Here is a 21,148-nt window from a genome sequence, read left to right on the forward strand (position 1 = left end):
CACAAGTGTCCAGTGCTGTTTGTCACAGACTGGTCCTATGAGGACATCCTAGGTCATTGGGTCAAGCTGAAAACATACACACATAATGAATACTTGTCTGTATTGCAATCATGTATGAACAGATTTACGGAGTTACATTGTTGCCAACAAAAATATTAAAGTATGTAAATGAAGACTTTATGCATGCAGATACCTCACTCTCTATTTCCCTTCCGGGGGCCAGATTATCTTGTATGGTCCGACTTTGCTCCACAGCACACCTTGCCGTTTACCTGACCAGATGTCAGCTATTACTGAGAATTAGAAGACAGTTGTTTACCAAGGCCTCATTTGTAACTGAATGTAGCGTCAATTTCCAAAAGCTCACCCAAGTCCTACTGAGGCATATGACAGACTCCTGCATGTATGCAGATGTCTTTCAATATGTTGGTGCTAAAATGAGATTGTATTGACATCTATACAATTGAAAGGCAGTTGCGTTGTATGACTAGAGACTTGAGGACAAGGAGACTTGTGGACTCTGTGTGAAAGTGGGAGCCCTAGGACACCTCAGGGGGCTGGGCTGCAGTGCTGGAGGAGGTGTGGAAGTGGTGGTGGCAATCCATTTAGCAGGGATTTCTGGCTGTGGTTCCACATATTTCTTGAGATGGTCAATGTTGATTTTTTTTCAATGGTGTTTCCTTATGGTGTTGTTAGATCAGCACTTTTACCATCAATGTTTGATATTGTGAATGGCCCCAATAAATCAGCCTCCAATTTCCCCTCCTTTTCTTTGTTCCTGACGGATATTTTTCCATAGTATTTGGTCCCCCACCACAAAGCAGTCATCCTCCCCCTTTGATAACTTCCTCTTCCGCACCCTTTTTTGTCCTTCTGCAATATTGGCCTCCACTTTAGCGTACACATCTTTGAGGTATGTAGTTCGGGTGCATGGCTCCTCATTTTTAATCGGTGCATGGAGGTTTTTGTCACTTATCTGCAACATTGGTATAGATAAATAAGCAAAAGACACGTTATAGCAGAGAAATACATATGGTTACCAAAGCAGTTCTTATTGTAGGTAAATGTCATCATACCTGCCACTTGTCTGGAATTTCTGATGGGTAACGGGCCTCCCCTCCATACATGAGAAAATAAGGAGAATATTTGGTGGTTATTTGTTTTTTTGTGCATAGTCCAAAGTCGGTTTGATATAACTATCCCAGTCACTTGGGTGGTCCTGCACCATCTTTTTCAAAGCCCTGAAATTGGACAAATATGGTCATTCTCTAGAGAGATAGACATACAAAATATAGATAGAGATATACACACAAAATGTAGACAGTTGTATTTTCAGCCTTGAATGGTGCCCTTAAGCTTTTCCACCAAGCCATTTGTTTGCAGGTGCTATGGTGCACAGAGGCTTCTGGCAAAGCCAAGCTTAGCACAAAAATTCAGGTTCATCTAGCACAAGCATTGGATATGGAAATGAAGAACATACATTTTTATGTAATACCATGTTGTTTTTCCCAGTGTTTCTGTGTATAAAAATATACAGTAATATCACATGTCTCAGAATTCAACTTACTTTGTTGACAAATTCTTTTCCCCAGTCAGTCAAAATTCGTTTTGGTGCACCATACTTATAGAAAAATCCAGTATGCAGTCTGTCACTTCCTCTGCCCTCTTACTTTTTAGTGGATAGACCTCTAGCCATTTAGTGAAATAGTCTACCAAATGTATGTGTGTCGATTGTTTGAGCACTTCAACTTGCCCACAAGGTCCATCCCCACAAGTTCAAAGGGCTCTGACACCTTAAATGCAAACCAAAGCATACCATAAGACTTCTATGTTAAAAAAAACATGTTTAATTTCATTTCATTCACCTCAATGGGTTTATACTGGATTTTCTCCTTTATAGATGCCCTCTTTTTTGACAGTCATCACATTGGGCAATCTAATAAAGTAAAACAATAGAGACACTCAGATATGAAATATGTAAATATTTCCATAAGATCCACGGAAATATGGAGCAATAATATATTCACCCATTTTGTGATGTCTGCTTTCATACCAGGCCAGTAATACCGTTGAAGGATTGCATGCATAGTCTTGTCCACTCCACAGTGGGCCCGATAGCACTGGCATGAAACTCCATAAAGATGTTGTTCACTGCATGTGGAGTATGGACCACCTTAGCAAGACGATGCTGTGCTCATCACGCTTTCTCTATGGCACTGGTAATACAGTTCCCCATCTAAGGATTACATTGCCATAAACATTTGAAATGACATTTAAAATTCACTAACACAGTGGATACAGTGCTGTTGCATGGTTTGCATTACTTATTAATTGGTAACTCTCTGCTCTTCGTTTAAGAAGGTAATGCTGATTCTTGGTGAAGTTTGGAGGGTAGATGTTTTCCAGTTTAAAGTCAAGGATTTCCTTAACTTTCTGAGGGTCCATCGCTGGTTCTTTTACTAATCCGCTATTCAGTTGCCAACTCAATTGTTTGCAAGCTACTATATTGCTACTGAGCAAAATTCCATCTCAATCACCTGCCCCATTCTTCTTTTATACTCGCTCTCCTGTGCCAGATGTTGGTAATTACTTAATTGCTTGATCTTAACTAGTGTCTGAACATAATTTAGAAAACATGCATGTGGACATTACACATTTGAAAGGCATGGTATTTGGAGTAAAGCTCTTGAATAACACAATATTGACGAACATTTAATGACATAGATGTCTGAGTGGTTGCCCATCTATATTTTATTTTACTACACAATATACACAAAAGAAAGGAAAACGACTGTAAATGAGGTCCATGTTTTTAGTACTGTGTTTAGGGTAGACTATTACCACTTGCATTACTCACCCTGTGGCTCAGTGTTTATTTTTAACTGATATATTATTTAGCGTATTTTGACAGTATTGTCTGAGTTAGATCATCACTGTTTAAAAGTATATCTTTATCATAAATGTGTAATGTTAGTGTCGTAGGGGGCTACAATGTAGTGGTCAATATGTTTGTAGCCTTGAGGAAAAGAAACTTTATAAATATGTTCAGGTATTTTCTCAGACAAGCCCAAGGTAACCAGTTGTTTTGGGTAAACCCAAAACAAAATGTTACCTGGATTCTGGACTCTGACAAAATATGTGACGGAAGGGGACAAATGTGAAAGCTTGAGTGGCTCAGAGCGGTAAACACGTGGTTAGTGACATAGATCATTTTGCTCTAGTGAGATGGAATCAAGCTTGATGTGATCTTGCAAAGATTATATTTTGTTAAATTTCTTTTTTCTTAGGTGGCTGTGATATAATGTTCACTACAATCTCATTCGCTGCAGTAGATCTGAGATGCAACTTGAAAATCACCAGTTATATGTTTGTGAATGTGTGAGGAATCTGCTGATAGAGGCAGACAACAGCTGCTGCTGTTAGGTACGGAAACCAGTTAGCTTGAAAACTAGTTGGGACATAACACCGGCCAGCTCTGGAGGAGAGGGTTGAGGAGCACGTTGGTGCTGCTGCTGATTTCTGGAGGAATAAATACACACTGGACCACCACACCAGTCACACTGGATTCTGCTCTAATCCGGAGCCATTTGCCTGCGGGAGGAGTTTGTTTTTTAAACTTGTGGGATTAAAAAATTGATTTATCTTCACTTTTGCTTATCGACCTAACTTAGCTGGAGCTAACACTGGAGTCACACACCCCCTTAGCTGCTGTCATCAATAATTAACATCTTAAATGCTGGTGAGGTTAGGGACTGTTGGTTAGTTATGAGAGGGAGGGGGGTGGTGCAAAACGGGGGAGGCACGTCAAATATTTTTTAAGCACTGGGGAGGGACTTGGGAGGGAGATGATACACTGTATGGGAGTCATAAAACGTTTCTGAGGAAATAAACCATTCAAACCTGCCTATTCAGTTTGTGTTGGAATTTGAAGGGTTAAATGAAAGAAACCCCTTTTGTCAGCCTATCAGACTTTTGTGCCTCTGTGGTTGCTGGGAAGAAAATGCTGCTTTTAGCTCTGTCATTGGTGGCCCAGCTATAATTTTAGAGGGCCGAGTAATTCAAATGACAGTAAAATTGACCAATCATAACCATATCTTCCCTCTAAATGGGTGGGCTTTGTTGTCACTATTTTATGACAAATTCAGCCCGCTGTGTGCTGTGAATGGGTCCGGACCACCACCATGCTGGTACACCCGTGGTTCGCCGAGTAGGCAGAGTCTGCACACTATTTGACAGTTATCATAGCCGGAATATACACCACGTCCGCCACCCAAATTTCAGTGGTGGAAGCGGCGTTTACCTCACCACGACTACATGGCCCATACAAACACAAACAAGTTAAGGGAGACTGTTAACAGAGAACTGATGAATATCAGGCTTACATAAAATCATGTTATGAAAATTACTGTCCATGCTGGCAATTATTGTCACCGTTATATGCACCAAAATGGAGCGGACAAAACCACAAGCTAGCAGGGGGAAAAAACAGATAAACAAGCGAGGAGTAACCATGGCCAGTGATTATCCATATCTTTTTCAAAAATTAACTTTTGTTGGAGTTAATCAGCAAATTAATACATACACCAGAACTAATTTGGTGCAGAAAACCAAGGCTTTTTTCAACTCCAGGATAGGGCTGTGCGATATGACGATATATATCGCGCAACTAGAGAAAAATGTCTATCATTTCATATTTTGCTCTATCGTTTATATCGTTGTGACGCAAATCACAGGATTGCAGCAATATTTTTCGTCATTTGGAGTCTGTCTTTGTGCGGATTACATTGACAAATTACTCTTCTTGGCTTTTCACTCTACTCGCAAAGCTTTTATTGCACTTACAGTAACATAACGAGTTTAGTTGTCATCAACTCTCCACTGCTGTCTGTCTCTGCTGCACTGCACACATGTGGAGGGCATTGAGTCATAGGCCTTCTTGTAGTCAATCCAGGCGGTGCACAGGTTGGTCTGCCTGGTCTTGCAGTCTTGGGTGACTGCTCTATCGACCATTAGCTGGTGCTTAGCACCCCTGGTATTACTACCAATTCCTTTCTGGGCCCTGCTCATGTATTGGGCCATGTGCCTATTCATCTTAGCCGCTATGATGCCTGACAGGAGCTTCCATGTTGTACAGAGGCAGGTTATTGGCTGGTAGTTGGATGGGATCATGCCCTTTTGGGGGTCCTTCATGATCAGGACTGTCCGCCCTTGGGTTAACCACTCTGGGTGCATCCCATCTATCAGCAGCTGGTTCATTTGTGCTGCCAGGCATTCATGGAGTGCAGTCAGTTTCTTTAGCCAGTAGGTGTGGATCATGTCAGGGCCCGGTGCTGTCCAGCTCTTCATATCTGACACTCGTTCTAGGATGTCTGCTATTGTAATGGTTACTGGATCTTATATATATATATATATATATATATATATATATATATATATATATATATATATATATATATATATATATATATATATATTATATAGACTGTTTTTCTCCAATCAACCCTCCTGAACTAACTTCAATGATTTCTTCATCTAAACCACATCAACCTGTCTCTTTGACCCCATCCTAACTAGGCTGCTTAAGGAAGTCACACCCTTAGTTAGCACTTCTTTATGAGATATGATCAGTATGTCTTTATTAACAGGTTATGTACCACAGTCCTTTAAAGTAGCTGTAATTAGGGCCCTGGCACTGAAAGTGCAAAGAACCTATTGTTTTTGTAGAGATCAATATTATTATTATTATTGTTAGGGCCCAAGCATCGCACAGTGCAAAGGCCCTCTTGTAATTGAAGGAATTATTATTCTCTATTATTATTATTCTTCCAAAAGAAACACATTTTTGTGGGGCTAAACATGCTTGAAAACTTACAAAACAAAAATTCAATATTTTATGGGTCTTGGCCATGGGCATGGCAAAATGGCTCAAGGGCACCCACACTTGATAAGAGTCCCAACCTGAACACATCTACATGTCAAGAGAAGTTCTTAATAGCTTGAGTTTTCATTGAACGCCCTTGCCATGGCAATGCGGCAAACTTTGATGTTTCGCCATGAAACAGGAGGTTGTTGTAAATTGAATTTACATTGTCAAACCTGCACCACATTTCTCATGCTTGATAAGAGTCCAGGCTTGAACACATATACTTGTCAACATTGAGTCATACTCATAGCGCCACCTACTGAGAACAGGAAGTCAGCCTTATATGGCAAACATTATCTGATTACAACAGTCCCTGGTACTGGAAGTGCAAGGAGCCCATTGATTTTGTTATTATTATCCCCCCCCCCCATGCTTTGAGGGGCTAAGAATGCTTGAAAACTCATGAAAATTGGCACACATGTCAGAACTGGCAAAAATTGCAAAGTTCTGTAGTAATAAGGTTCGGGCGTGGCCAGTGGGCTCCATAGCACCCCCAAACGAGGGCCGTTTTGGAGCAAAGTTTCTTTGATGTTCATGAAATTCGGTGGGCTCATTACTCTCAGCATTCTCAAAATATAACATTTTTTTCAATTTTTTCACCCAACAGGAAGTCAGCCATTTTGGATTTATCATTTTTGAGGTGGTAGGGGTGCTCGAAAACTCATGATACTTTGTGCATGCATCAGAAGTGGCATCACTTGATATTGCATATGGGTCTTAGGCATGGGTGTGGCAAAATGACTCAAGAGCGCCCCCTAGAAAATGTCCAAGCCCCACCCTTAATTTTGACGTAGATTTACAAAATTTAGCAGGAACCTGTATCATATTGAGACACACAAAATAGTATTTTTTTCATAAAGTGAAGCCATTGAGAGGCATTCTACTTCAACAAACTCCTCCTAGAGATTAACTCAAATAACTTCAAATTTGGTAAAGACCTTCACAATGTTAAATTTTGAAGCTTTTTAGTTTTAGTTTTGCCATTAAATTTTGCTCAAAACATGTTTGGGGCATTAAATCGAGTTGTTGTAACTCCGCTTTACATTGTCCAATCTGCCCCAGATTTCTCATGTTTTATAGGAGTCCAGGCCTGAACACATTTACACATTCATATTGAGTCATAGTGCCACCTTATGGCAACAAGAAGTCAGCCTTATGTGAGAAATGTCATCCAATTGACTTGAAATTTACATGGTGTGGTCTACACATGATGTATAATTAGTGGGTGTTCTCTTGCGCCACATAGTGGACACGGAAAGTGATATTTCCTACATGCAATGTCCAATATTCATGAAAATGTATATTCCTGTCATTTGCCTTCTCGTTGGCCTAAAGGGCAAAATAGTAGCCGTCCTAACTGACAAATAATTGCCAGCATGGACAGTAATTTTCATATGATTTTATGTAAGCCTGAATGACATTCATCAGTTCTCTGTCTTATCAGTCTCCCTTGACTGTGTTTGTATGGGTAGCATGTGGAAGTACACAGAACCCCAGGGTGCTGAACACAGAGACAGAGGCCAGAAATTGGAATCAGATTATTGGTTTATTACAACCTGACGTTGAGGGGAAAAAAAGGAACAGCAGAGTCTTTAGTGGCAAGGTGGGGGGCAGAGGCTGGCAGTCGAACTTGAGGCTGAGGCTGGGGCAGGTGCTGGGGAATGGGCAGGATGAAGGAGGGCAGGAAGAGTCTGCAGGGCTGGAGGGAATGGAGGAGATCCAGAGCGGGTTCCAGGTAAATCAGGAGGGAGTCAGAGGCAGGAGTCAGGCCAGGAATTGCTGCAGTCAAATAGAAACAAGGGTTAACAAAAGGTTTCAACAGGTCAAGATTTTCAAGGAGCTGGAACATGACTGCCAGATCGTAGACGAAGTTACTTTGTCAGAGTGTGGAGGTTGGGACTTGGTATTTGAAGCTGAGCAGGATGATGATAATGACTGGCAACTGGTGACCTGGCTCCACTCCTGCAATCAAACACACAGAAAGAGGGACAGGGAGGGGGAGAGAGGCTGCCAGCTAGGCAGAAGTAGAGGGCCTGACAGTGCCACCGATGGAAGTCCCAGAGAAGGGACAGGTCCAGAATCTGGCAACGAGGAATCCAACAACGTTCCTCAGGGCCATAACCCTCCCAATCCACAAGATACTGCAGACCCCAACGGCACACATCCAGCAGCTGCCGGACCAAGTAAGCAGGGCGATCATCAATGATCCTGGGCAGAGGACAGAGGACAGAGGAGGGGGAGGACAACAGACTGGTGAAGATAGGTTTCATTTGGGAGACATGGAAGGCGGGATGGATGCGGAGAGAGAGGCAGGGAGCTTAAGGTGGACAAGCACATGGATTAATGACTGACTCAATCTCCAAAGGACCCACATAATGGGGAGCCAATTTCTTGGAGTCCACTCTAAGGGGAACATCCTTAGATTAGAGCCATACCTTTTGGCCAGGTGTGTAGGAGGGCGCAGGCGTGCAGTGGCAATTTGCTTGGCTCTGGATCTGAGATGAGGAGCAGAGGAGGACAGAAAGTGCTCGCTTCTAGGTTCTGCGACAGCGGCGCATGGGAGCTTGAACAGAGGGGACAGCTATTTCTTGCTCCTGTGCAGGGAATAAAGGATGTTGATAACCAAGGGAGCAAAGGAAAGGGGACATACCTGAGGAGGCATTAGGTAAGGTGTTGTGAGCATACTCCACCCAGGGCTATTGAGCACTCCAGGTGGACATATTAGCAGAGGTGATGCAGCGGAGAGCAGCCTCTATTTCCTGATTGGCCCACTTGCTTTGGCCGTTAGACTGGGGGTGATAACCAGAAGACAGACTGACCATGGCTTTTAGGGCTGAACAAAATGCCTTTCAAACCTGTTAGGTGAACTGTGGGCCTCTGTCAGACACAATGTCAGATGGGATTCCATGCAAGCGGAAGACATGGTCCACCAACAGGTCTGCAGTCTCCCAAGCAGAGGGAAGTTTGGATAGAGCAAGAAAATGTGCAGCTTTGGAAAAGTGATCTATTATGGTGAGAATGACTGTTTTACCGTTCAATGGTGGGAGACCAGTTACAAAATCCAAAGCGATGTGGGACCACGGCCAACTGGGGACAGGCAGAGGACGGAGTAGGCCAGATCTGGACTTGGTTGAAGACTTGTTTTGGGTGCATACTGTACAGGCAGAGATAAAGGACCAGGTGTCTTTGTCCATGGTGGGCCACCAAAACTTCTGACAGAGGAAGGCAGTGGTCCAGGTGACACCTGGATGATAGGTCAGGTGAGATGAGTGGGCCCACTGCAGCACCTGGGAACGAACAGAGTATAGGACAAACAAGCAATTAGTGGGACTGTTACCTTGGTCTGGTTGTTGATGCTGGGCTTGCTTGACCAATGATTCTATTTCCCAGGTGATTGAGGCAATGAAGCAAGTGGGTGGCAGGATAAGTTCTGGGTTAGCAGCTGACTCCTCAACAGTAAATTGTTGGGACAGGGCATCAGGCTTGACATTACGGGAACCTGGACGGTAGGTGAGAGAGAAATTGAAATGACCAAAAAACAAAGCCCATCTTGCCTGTCGAGAATTTAGTTGTTTGACAGATTGGGTATATGAGAGATTCTTGTTATCTGTCCAAACAATGAAGGGCTAGACAGTACCCTCCAACCAGTGACGCCACTCCTCTAGAGCCAGTTTGACAGCAAGAAGTTCCTGGTTACTGATATCATAGTTTCTTTCAGCAGGTGACAGCTTGCAGGAGAAAAAGGCACATGGATGAAGTTTATTGTCATTTGATGATTGCTGGGATAGTACTGCACCTACCCCGCTGTCTGAAGCGTCCACCTCAACAACAAACTGATGAGCTGGTTGGATGAGGATGGGTGCTGAGGCAAAGGGGTTCTTAAGGTCTTTAAAGGCCGCTACTGCCTCAGGAGACCACAGCAAAGGAGTGGAAGTGGAGGTGAGGGCAGTGAGCGGAGCAGCTATGCAGCTGTAATCTTTAATGAACCTCCTGTAAAAGTTTGCAAAGCCTAGAAAGCGTTGTAACTGTTTCAGGTTAGTGGGTCTTGGCCATTCTGTAACAGCTGTCAACTTAGCTGGATCCATCAGCACCAGCCCCTGTGCAATGATATAGCTGAGAAATGACACAGAAGGTACATGGAACTCACACTTTTCTGCTTTCATATACAGCTTGTTCTCCAGGAGGCGCTGTAGGACCTGGCGCACATGCTGCTCATGTTCTGACTTGGTTCTAGGAAAAGATCAGGATATCATCAAGGTATACAAAAACAAATCGGTTGATCGTGTCATGGAGGACGTCATTCACCAAAGCCTGGAAAACTGCAGGGGCATTAGTCAGACCAAAAGGCATAACCAGATATTCGAAATGGCCCATGGGTGTGTTAAATGCAGTCTTCCACTCATCTCCTTCTCGGATGCAGACAAGATTGTATGCATTGCGCAGGTCCAGTTTGGAGAAGATGGTGGTACCAAGCAGAACTTATGAGAGGCAAGGGGTATTTATTTTTGACAGTGATGTTATTTAAGCCCCTAACATCAGTGCAAGGTCTAATCAGTGCAAGGTCTCAAAGTTCCGTCCTTCTCGCCCACAAAAAAAACAAAAAAAAACCCCGCACCCACCAGAGATGAAGATGGTCTGATGATTTCTGCTGCTAAGGAGACCTGTATGTATTTCTCCATTGCCTCATGTTCAGGTTGGGAGAGATTGTAAAGCAGACTGCTGGGAGAGCACCACCAGGCAGGAGGTGGATGGAGCAGTCATATGGATGGTGAAGTGGCAGGGACAGAGCACAATGTTTACTGAAGACAGGGGCGAGGTCATGATAAACCTCCAGGTCTGAAGACAGGTCAGGAGGCTCTGGCAGGGTCTGTGGTTCAGACAAGACAGGGGCTATGGCAGAGAGTAAGCAGTTAGTGTGACAAAATGAGCGCCATGAAACAATCTTACCCAGAGACCACTCTATATGAGGTTTGTGAACCTTGAGCCAGGGATAGCCAAGCACCAATGGGTGGACAGAGTATCAACAATCATAACAATAACCGGGGAAGGACACCAACAGGACTGCGAAGGACCGCAAAGGCTCGGCCTGCAACCCAGGGTTTCCTGCGAGATGAGAAAGCACAAAAAACTCAGGGGAAGAAGCCAAGTTAGTAACATGCATTGATGTTACATGAATGCATACAGATGGAGAGGAGGAGGAGGGAGGAGCTCAGTGCATCATGGGAAGTTCCCCGGGCAGTCTAGGCCTATAGCAGCATAACTAAGGGCTGATAAAGGGCGAGTCTGGCCAGTCCTAACCATAAGCTTTATCAAAAAAGAAAGTTTTAAGCCTACTCTTAAACATAGAGCGGGTGTCTGCCCGCCAGACCGAATCTGGAGGCTCTGCCTCCCATTCTACTTTTAAAGACTGTAGGAACCACCAGTAAGCCTGCATTCTGGGAACACAGTGTTCTAGTGGGGAAATACAGTACTATAAGCTCTTTAAGATATGATAATTATGTGTAAGCTTATCTTCTTTTGATGATTTCTGGAGAGCAGGAGCATGACTGGGACTGTCCCATTGAGTGCTGTAGCTTCTAGGGGGGTCTTGAGGGCCACATTCTCTAATCCCAGTTGTTCTGCTGCATTATGGTCTATGAAGTTCTCATCTGCTCCTGAAACAATGAGGGCAGTGAGGTGTAAGGACTGCGAGCGCCACAAGAGGGAGGCAGGTAGCTGTAGTCGAGAGGGAGAAGGATTGGCTGCTCAGCTCACCTGTATTTCTCCCATTACAGATGAGCCGGCCCTTTTGCTGGGCGTACTAGGCAGGAGGAGAGATATTGATCCGGTCGAAATTGGAGTTTATTCTGCGTGCCCTCTCCTCAGGAGTCAAACTGGCTCAACCTCATTGCATGGGCTCAGGCTCTGGGCTGCTGGAGGGGACTTGGGAGGGCTCAGGAAAACTGGGGAGTGGTCACTGAGAAGTGGCTGATGGCACTGGGAAAGACTGCAGTCTTGACTTTCTCTACAGCGCTCGCGGAGCCGGTTGTCTATCCGGATTGCCAGAGAGATTAATCGGTCCAGATCAAGGGGTTCATCCCAGAGGGGCCAGTTCATCCTTAATAGAGTCATTTAAAGATTTCTGGAAAGCACCGTGGAGAGCCTCGTCATTCCAGCCACTCTCAGCAGCCAGAGTCCAGAACGCAATAGCCAAGTCGGCAACACTGTGGGAACCCTGGTGGAGAGAGAGGAGTCGTGTGGCCACATCTCTGCCACAGACAGGGTGGTCAAACACCTTCCACGTTTCCTGGGTAAACTCATGATAGGGGAAACAGATCTCACCTTGCCTCTCCCACACAGCTGAGGCCCACTAATGGGCGGCTCTAGTCAATAACCCGATCAGGTAGGAGATGCGGGAATGCTCAGTGGCATAGGTATTGGGCAGCTATTCAAAGATTAGGGAACACTTGGTTAAGAAGGCATGGCAGGAACCAAGGTCTCCATTGTAGGGTTGCGGGGCTGGGATAAAGACACTGGCTTAGAGGGTTGAGGAGGGGGATCTGGTACACAGAACCCCAGGGTGCAGAACACAGAGACCAGAAATTGGAGTCAGATAATTGGTTTATTACAACTTGATGTTGAGGGGAAAAAAGGAGCAGCAAAGTCTTAAGTGGCAAGGGGGGGGCAGAGGCTGGCAGTTGAACTTGAGGCTGAGGCTGGGGCAGGTGCAGGGGGCTGAGTGGGGTAGAGCAGAGCAGGGGAACGGGCAGGGCAGGAAGAGTTCACAGGGCTGGAGGGAATAGAGGAGATCCAGAGCAGGTAAATCAGGAGGGAGTCAGAGGCAGGAGTCAGGCCAGGAATTGCTGCAGGCAAATAGAAACAAGAAAAGGTTTCAAGAGGTCAAGATTTTCAAGGAGCTGGAACGTGACTGACAAAGTGACTTCGTCTATGATCTGGCAGAGTGTGGAGGTTGGGACCAGGTATTTGAAGCTGAGCAGTATGATGATGACTGGCAGCTGGTGACCTGACTCCACACACCTGACTCCACTCCTGCAATCAAACACACAGAGAGAGGGAAAGGGAGGGGGAGAGAGGCTGCCAGCAAGGCAGAGGTAGAGGGCCTGACAGATCTGGTGTATCTGCCAGCTACGATTACTGTCCAGTGGTGTGCAGATTCTGCCTACTCGGCATACCACAGGCGTACCAGCATGGTAAAGGTGTGGAGCCATTCACAGCACACAGTGGGCCGAATTTGTCATAAAGTAGCGACAACAAAGCCCACCCATTTAGAGAAAAGATATGGTTATGATTGGTAAGTTTTACTGTCATTTGAAATTACTCAGCCCTCTGCTATAAATTGTAGCTGGGCCGCCAATTACAGAGCTTAAAGTACCATTTTCTTCCCATTAACTTTGGAGGTGCAAAATCCTGATAAACTGACAAAAGGGGCTTCTTTCATCTAACCCTTCACATTCCAGCACAGTGAATAGGCAGGTTTGAGTGGTTTATTTCCTCACTCCTGTCACCATACAGTGGTAAAACACATATTCTGAAAAGGAAAAATGACTTTAAAATAAATACAAAATGCAACCATTTAAAGTTGTATGTCCCTTCCCTACGCCAAAATAAAAAAACATAAGTCCCACCCCAGTGCTTAAAAAATTATTTGACCTGCCTCCCCCATTTTGCCCTCTCTGTTTTTACTGGCCCTCTCTGTGTGCCTGTAATTCAGGGTGCACATGAGAGCGAGCTCCATGCCTGTCATACAGTCACAGCTGAGCGCCCCCCTTTGCTCTCTCTGACAGAAAGAGGAGACAAAAGTCCAGTACTCCAGCTTTAACGTTCATCTTGCAAAAGTAATTCATTAAGGTAAGTCATTAAATCAAAAAATGCCATTTTTTGAAGATGAACCACAAGATAACCTTGGTATGCGCGTCTTGTAGACTGTCCGGGTGCTGCACTGCCCTTGCAATTGAGTTCCGCCTTTTTTGTTCGGTCAACACCACGTAATTAACTAACATTTAGAAAATCAATTTTTGACATTTGTGAATTGATTCACAGAATTGAGTGGAATCGAGTGAATTGATTTTTTCATCCACCCCCAATGAACAATTTAAGTGAAGTGTTATTAGGGCCCGAGCACCGACCGGTGCGAAGCCCTATTGAAACTGAAGGAGTTATTATTATTAGGGCCCGAGCACCGACCGGTGCGAAGCCCTATTGAAACTGAAGGAGTTATTAGGGCCAGAGCACCGACCGGTGCGAAGCCCTATCGAAACTGAAGGAGTTATTAGGGCCCGAGCACCGACCGGTGCGAAGCCCTATTGAAACTGAAGGAGTTATTAGGGCCCGAGCACCGACCGGTGCGAAGCCCTATTGAAACTGAAGGAATTATTAGGGCCCGAGCACCGACCGGTGCGAAGCCCTATTGAAACTGAAGGAATTATTAGGGCCCGAGCACCTACCGGTGCGAAGCCCTATTGAAACTGAAGGAATTATTAGGGCCCGAGCACCGACCGGTGCGAAGCCCTATTGAAACTGAAGGAATTATTATTAGGGCCCGAGCACCGACCGGTGCGAAGCCCTATTGAAACTGAAGGAATTATTAGGGCCCGAGCACCGACCGGTGCGAAGCCCTATTGAAACTGAAGGAGTTATTATTATTATTATTATTATTATTATTATTATTATTCCTCCGAAACAAACGCATTTTTGAGGGCCTAAACATGCACGAAAACTCATGAAAATTTGCACAGATGTCAGGACTGGCGAAAATTTCGATATTTTATGGGTCTCGAAATAAAGCGGGACAAAATGGCTCGACAGCGCCACCTAGAAAGTCAAGAAAATTGAGCCCCTCGATACAGATTGTCGTAGGAGAACGAAATTCGGTATGCATATGTATCATGACCAGACGCACCAAAAAGTCTCAAGGACACATAGCCTAACTCCAACAGGAAGTCGGCCATTTTGTATCAAAGTTGAAATTTTGCACCGATTTTGTCATTTCCAGCCCGCATACTTTAACGAACTCCTCCTAGAGATTTGACCCCAGGACTTTCAAATTCGGTCCGTATCATCTACAGGCATAGGAGATTAAAAGTTGTTAAAACAATTCTCATTAGTCTTTCCTAGGGGGCGTGGCTGGGCGGCGAATTTCGATCCTTCGCCATGAAAAATGAAACGGCTATAACTCCGGCATACATGATCCTAAGAGAGCTAAACCTTTTGTGCTTCATAAGAGTCCCGCCCTGAACGGGTCCATGTGACAATACAGGATATGAGTCATAGCGCCACCTCCTGGCAACAGGAAGTTACATGTTTTACGCTCTGACGCCCTGTGGGCAGCACGGTGATGGAATCCAGCTGAAATTTACTGAGAATAGCCTCAAGACCTTGGAGATCTTATATTATGAAGTTGGTGACCCTTCGTTGAAAGGTGTTGCCATGGCGACGCGGCGAATTTCGATGTGACGCCATGAAATTTCAATGCCTTATAACTTGACTCCACGTGGTCTGATCTTTTCCAAATTTCATATGCTTGTTAAGAGTCCCAATCTGAACACATGTTCAGTCTCATATTTAGCGAGAGTCATAGCGCCACCTACTGGCAACAGGAAGTATCATGCGTCGTACTTTGTCTAATTACTCCTAGGAAATTTGGCTGATGCACCTGAAATTAAGTCAGCTAATAAACAAGACCTTGGTGATGCTACATTTGGCAGCTCATGACCCAAAACTGAATGCTGTTACCATGGCGACACATCCTTCGCCATGAAATATGATACTGTTTTTCAGGGAGAAGGGATTGCTCTACAGTCATGAAACTTTACACACATGTCTAGAGTGATGTCAGCTAAAATCCTATGTGGTCGCTTTGAATGGGCGTGGCAAATGGCTCAACAGCGCCCCCTTTAAAATTTCAAAATTGCAGCCCCGCCTTCCAGATTAACGTAGAAAGATGAAATTCACAGGGCACATGTATAATGTCAACACGCACAAAAAAGCCTCTTGAAGCCTTATTGTAAGTCGAACAGGAAGTCAGCCATCTTGAAAAACTGGTCAATTTTCGCCTTTTTTTGGCCATTTCGCATACCTTGTATTTTAACGCACTCCTCCTACAGATTTCATCGTAAGGACTTCAAAATCAGTGTGTGTCATCTAGAGTAGTGTATGATCATGATGGTTTGGCCGTGGCGTGGCGTTGAGTTTTGATGTTTCGCCATGACAGAGGAAATTGATATAACTTGAGTGTACATGGTTGGATCTGCCTCAAACTTTACACAACAAGTCACTGACAAAAGCCCTTCGACTGAGCGTCACTTCGACATGCGCTGGGGTGCGAGGGCCCGATCATCGCTGCTTGCAGCTTTAATTATTAGGGCCTGAGCCCAAAGGGCGAAGACCCTATTGTTTTTCGTGCGTTTGTTTCTTTATTATTCTTTATTAATACGCCACTTCAATCCTTAATTTGACCCCCTAAACATGTTCAAAAACTCACCAAATTTGGCACGCACATCAGGTCTGGTGAAAAATTTGATAAAATGTAAAAATTAACCCCCGAAGTGCCAAAATGTGCTCTCTAGCGCCACCTATGTATCTAAAACGGCCGCCACGGCCCGTAGGAATGTCGTAGAGAGATCAAACCAAAACTCAATTATTCGTCTCATCAAGACCTACAAATCATACGCTGACACCCCTGACCTAAATCCAACAGGAAGTCTGCAATCAGCTTTTCAAAATAAGACTTTGCCCCAATTTTGGCCCCCGAACAAACGCTATCTCCTCCGAGGGCGTTAATGGTATCGGCTTCAAACTTGAAAACATGACTTATCACACTGTGTTGAGCAAAAGTTATTAAAAACTTTGTAATAACTCGAACTGTTTAGATTTAGTAAGCCCTGAAAGTTGGAGTGCGACATTACACCTTACAATGTAAACCAATGGGGAGGCAATCTCTGGGCATGGACTTTGTGCCAAACTGGGGCATCTGGCGTCTAAACTATAAGTCCGACCACTTTCAAACCTGTATCAATGGATTCGCGACGAAAATTCCTACAAAAAAATGTGATTTTTATGTAGGATTTGGCCAAAGTCATGGGATTTATGAGGATATTTCACAAGAAGTGTTCTCTAATATCCTCCTCTCCAACTGCTCCTGGTGATGTCACTCCCTCAGTGCTGTGAAACATTCCGCAATACACACTCATTATAAAATCACAGGAGGAGCAAGAAAAGACCTTAAAACTCACACTCTAATATCTCAAAAACAATAAAAGATAGAAAACACATGTAAATTCAAGATTTGTAGGTCAAAGTCTCGTGACTCATTTAAAGTTCAAATGAAGTTTGTATCTAAAATTATGTGGAAGCAGTAAATGTTCAAAAAGGTGTGGGTTCGCTCACACTCTCCATTCAAATATATGAGTATTTTTCTGTGTCCAGCTGCAGTTACTTATTGTCTCTACACACCTGACAGTACACATGTCAATCAAACTTTCAAAATAAAAGCACACCACACTTGTAAGAAATATCCCTCATTTTTAAAAAGCGTGATCTGATCCCGACGGGCCAGAGCGCAACAGGAAGTATCATGCGTCGTTCTCTGTTGTATTGCTCCTAGGAAATTTGGCCGATGCACCTGAAATTGACTCAGCTAAGATGTAAGACCTTGGTGATGCTACATTGGGCAGGTCATGACCCATGACCAAACGCCGTTGCCATGGCGACACATCCTTCGCCATGAAATACGATGCTGTATTTTAGGGACAAGGGATGGGTCTACAATCACAAAACTTGGCACACATGTCTGGAGTGACACCAGTTAAAATCCTCGAAACTTCATTTGCATAGACGTGACAATATGGCTCAACAGCGCCCCCTTGAAATTTTCAAAATTGTAGCCCCGCCTTCCAGATTAACCTAGGAAAAAGAAATTCGGGAGGCTTATGTATCATGTGAAGACGCACAAAAAAGCCTCTTGGAGCCGTATTGTAAGTCCTACAGGAAGTCGGCCATCTTGATAAAAGTGGTCATTTTTCGCGTTTATGTATCTCATCATTGTCCGCAATCTCAATTTCAAAATATGATTTTGTGCCAATTTTGGACCTTGAATAAACGCTATCTCCTCCTAGGGCGTTAATGGTATCGGCTTCAAACTTTAATACTTAACTTATCACACTGTGTTGAGCAAAAGTTATTAAAAACTTTGTAATAACTCGAACGGTTTAGATTTAGTAAGCCCTGAAAGTTGGAGTGCGACATTACACCTTACAATGTAAACCAATGGGGAGGCAATCTCTGGGCATGGACTTTGTGCCAAACTGGGGCATCTGGTGTCTAAACTATAAGTCCGACCACTTTCAAACCTGTATCAATGGATTCGCAACGAAAATTCCTACAAAAAAATGTGATTTTTATGTAGGATTTGGCCAAAGTCATGGGATTTATGAGGATATTTCACAAGTAGAGTACACTAATATCCTTCTCTGCAGTTGAGAGGGAGAGAGAGAGAAGGGGGGGGGGGGGGGGGGGGGGGGGGGGGGGGGATGGGTGGAGCAGCAGGTTCGTTATGTAGTTTATTAGACAGACAGGAATAATGTGTAGGATTTAATCATTGGTTCACAGCCTGAAGCGGAGGGTGGCAGTAATGCACCTAATATTCTGGTTGTCAATCATTGTTATAAACCAGAAATAGGAGGGTAAAATATTTTCCCGCACAGAGTGGTACATCCTGTCAGCCGAGGGATTTCCTATCTGTGCAGCTGAACACAGCAGTTCTCTACGTACTGTTTTACCGTGATGGTCACGGTGTTTTTTCCGTAGGTTTCACTTACTCAGCTGGCCGACAGACCCGCTGGTTCTCTCCACCTTAACCTAAATAACATATCGGGGCTCGGTGCTCCGGTTGGATCTAAACAGATAGCCAGGGTTAGCTAAGAGGCTAGCAGAGGCTAACTGGTTGTGCTTCTTTCCGGTCATGCTGCAGTTAACGCTCCGCTGCTGCCTGTTTGCTGCCTGTTCTCCGCTTTAACCTAAATAACAAATCGGGACTCAGTGCTCCGTTTGGATCTAAACAGAGAGCCGGGGTTAGCTGAGAGGCTAGCAGAGGCTAACTGGTTGTGCTTCTTTCGGTCATGCTGCAGTTAACGCTCCGCTGCTGCCTGTTTGCTGCCTGTTAGTTGTGTTCACCACGCTAGACTATTTTGTGTTTGTCTCGCTCGGGACTACTGTGTTTGTGCTGCCTTGAGTGAGAAAGTAAACTGATTTGTCGATCTGAAACCAGACAACATGCGTTACAGACTGCCGTCCATACGTGCGCTCTCTGTGGAAAAAGAACCGCTTCTCTCTCTCTCTCACGATCGCTTTCCCTCCTCCCTCTCTTGTGACTAACACCACACTCACGCGCGCACAGATACACGCACCGACATCGTTTTGCACATCTGATGGTCAGATAACGTCGGACAAAAGTGTCCAACCTGCAAGTGTCCAACCCTGTGCAAAGCTGTTTGTGTTTTGTTTGGTAGAATTAGATTTTAGAATAGCTATTTATTGAATGAAGCATTTGTTAACTTTGTTAATTTTGCTAAGTTTCATAAACACTGTTATATCTTTAAAGAGAAGTTCTTTTGTCATTATTGGTAACATATTGTGAAAAGTGGCTGATTGAAGGAGTCAGAGCTCGAATTCAACCGTTCTTTGTTTACCCTTGAATGTTGATATCTCTCAGATATTAACATTCTAGGTGAACTCCCATTTATGAGATTACCTTGTTCAGTTATTAGTCCCGGTTTCCGGGTGGTGCTCCGTATTTGTTAGTTCATATTAATAATTCTGTTAATTGTTATAATTATTTATTATTGATAATTGATAATTATAGCAACTGTGTTCCTTGCAGATCCTACAGTTGGTGCCTGAATTATTGATTAAGGTGAACAATATTTTGATTTCATAATCTATAATTACCCATAATTGTTTGTGAACAGAGGGGTGGGCTCACAGAGAGACACTGGTTAGTATTGTGTGTCTAAAGACTCTCACACTGATCATCTCCAAACGTTTTCTTGGTTCCCAGAAGCTTAGGTGACTGCGCCGCGGCCTGCTGTGCGCAAGGGCGCGAAGGCCCGTCCAACGCTGCTTGCAGCTTTAATTATTAGGGCCCGAGCACCGACCGGTGCGAAGCCCTATTGAAACTGAAGGAATTATTAGGGCCTGAGCCCAAAGGGCGAAGACCCTCTTGTTTTTCGTCCGTTTGTTTCTTTATTATTATTATTATTATTATTATTCTTTCTTTCTTGTTACGCCACTTTAACTCTAAATTTGACCCCCTAAACATGCTCAAAAACTCACCAAATTTGGCACGCACATCAGGAATGGTGAAAAATTTGATAAAATGTAAAAATTAAACCCCAAAGTGCCAAAATGTGCTCTCTAGCGCCACCTATGTATCTAAAACGGCCACCACGGCCCGTAGGAATGTCGTAGAGAGATCGAACCAAAACCCAATTATTCGTCTCATCAAGACCTACAAATCATACGCTGACACCCCTGACCTAAATCCAACAGGAAATCTGCAATGTCCATTTCAAAGTATGATTTTTTGCCAATTTTGGACCTTGAATAAACGCTATCTCCTCCTAGGGCGTTAATGGTATCGGCTTCAAACTTTAATACATGACTTATCACACTGTGTTGAGCAAAAGTTATTAAAAACTTTGTAATAACTCGAACGGTTTAGATTTAGTAAGCCCTGAAAGTTGGAGTGCGACATTACACCTTACAATGTAAACCAATGGGGAGGCAAATTTTGGGCATGGACTTTGTGCCAAACTGGGGCATCTGGCGTCTAAACTATAAGTCCCACCACTTTCAAACCTGTATCAATGGATTCGCGACGAAAATTCCTACAAAAAAATGATATTTTTATGTAGGATTTGGCCAAAGTTATGGGATTTATGAGGATTTTTCACAAGAAGATCACTTTGAAATCTTTCCTTCCAACTGTGAGGGAGAGAGAGAGAATGGGAGGGGGGGGATGGGTAAAGTAAACATCTGCTGCCTGTGACAGAAGCCCTTGGACTGCACCACACTCCAGTTACTTAGTGCTTTTACATATCTGACAGCAGTGTTCAATCCTTACTTTTTTTCAAGGAGCACATGTGCTCCTAAATGACAGAAATTAGGAGCATACATATAACTTTAGGAGCACACTGAAAAATGTTCAAGTAAGAGTTTCTTAAAGAAAAC

At 44.0% G+C, this 21,148-nt stretch overlaps 2 protein-coding genes across 10 annotated transcripts in view; one reads left to right on the plus strand and one right to left on the minus strand.

Moving 5' to 3' along the window:
- The window catches only part of ccdc57 (coiled-coil domain containing 57), a 141,046-nt gene that overhangs the window by 77,643 nt on the left and 42,255 nt on the right, over positions 1-21,148 (plus strand). The gene's annotated exons all lie outside the window — the stretch shown is intronic.
- LOC121886485 lies at positions 7,451-11,014 on the minus strand. 6 transcript variants are annotated; one of them, XM_042396491.1, is made up of 6 exons: positions 10,902-11,014; positions 9,561-10,813; positions 8,955-9,422; positions 8,359-8,517; positions 7,799-8,131; positions 7,451-7,702 (listed from the first exon to the last, which is right to left on the minus strand). In XM_042396491.1, exons 2-5 carry the CDS (start codon positions 10,084-10,086, stop codon positions 7,938-7,940), a joined length of 1,347 nt encoding a protein of 448 aa, XP_042252425.1. In that variant the 5' UTR covers positions 10,087-10,813; positions 10,902-11,014; the 3' UTR covers positions 7,451-7,702; positions 7,799-7,937. The 6 variants fall into 6 exon arrangements, with proteins under 6 accessions (XP_042252425.1, XP_042252423.1, XP_042252424.1 ...); XM_042396489.1 differs by having other exon boundaries at positions 9,561-10,790; positions 10,871-11,014; XM_042396490.1 differs by having other exon boundaries at positions 9,561-10,153; positions 10,543-11,014.

This window comes from Thunnus maccoyii, chromosome 20 (assembly GCF_910596095.1).
Source record: "Thunnus maccoyii chromosome 20, fThuMac1.1, whole genome shotgun sequence".
NCBI classification, from domain to species: domain Eukaryota; kingdom Metazoa; phylum Chordata; class Actinopteri; order Scombriformes; family Scombridae; genus Thunnus; species Thunnus maccoyii.

Bases quoted from the DNA above. Each gene is read 5' to 3' on its own strand.
- LOC121886485 (XM_042396491.1), bottom strand. From the start codon at position 10,086: ATGAAAGCAGAAAAGTGTGAGTTCCATGTACCTTCTGTGTCATTTCTC. The intron at 8,518-8,954 runs GTAAAACAGTCA...TTCCCTGCACAG, and splicing joins TGGTCTCCCACCATTGAACG to GAGCAAGAAATAGCTGTCCC. The intron at 8,132-8,358 runs GTATGGCTCTAA...TCCTCTGCCCAG, and splicing joins CCTACACACCTGGCCAAAAG to GATCATTGATGATCGCCCTG.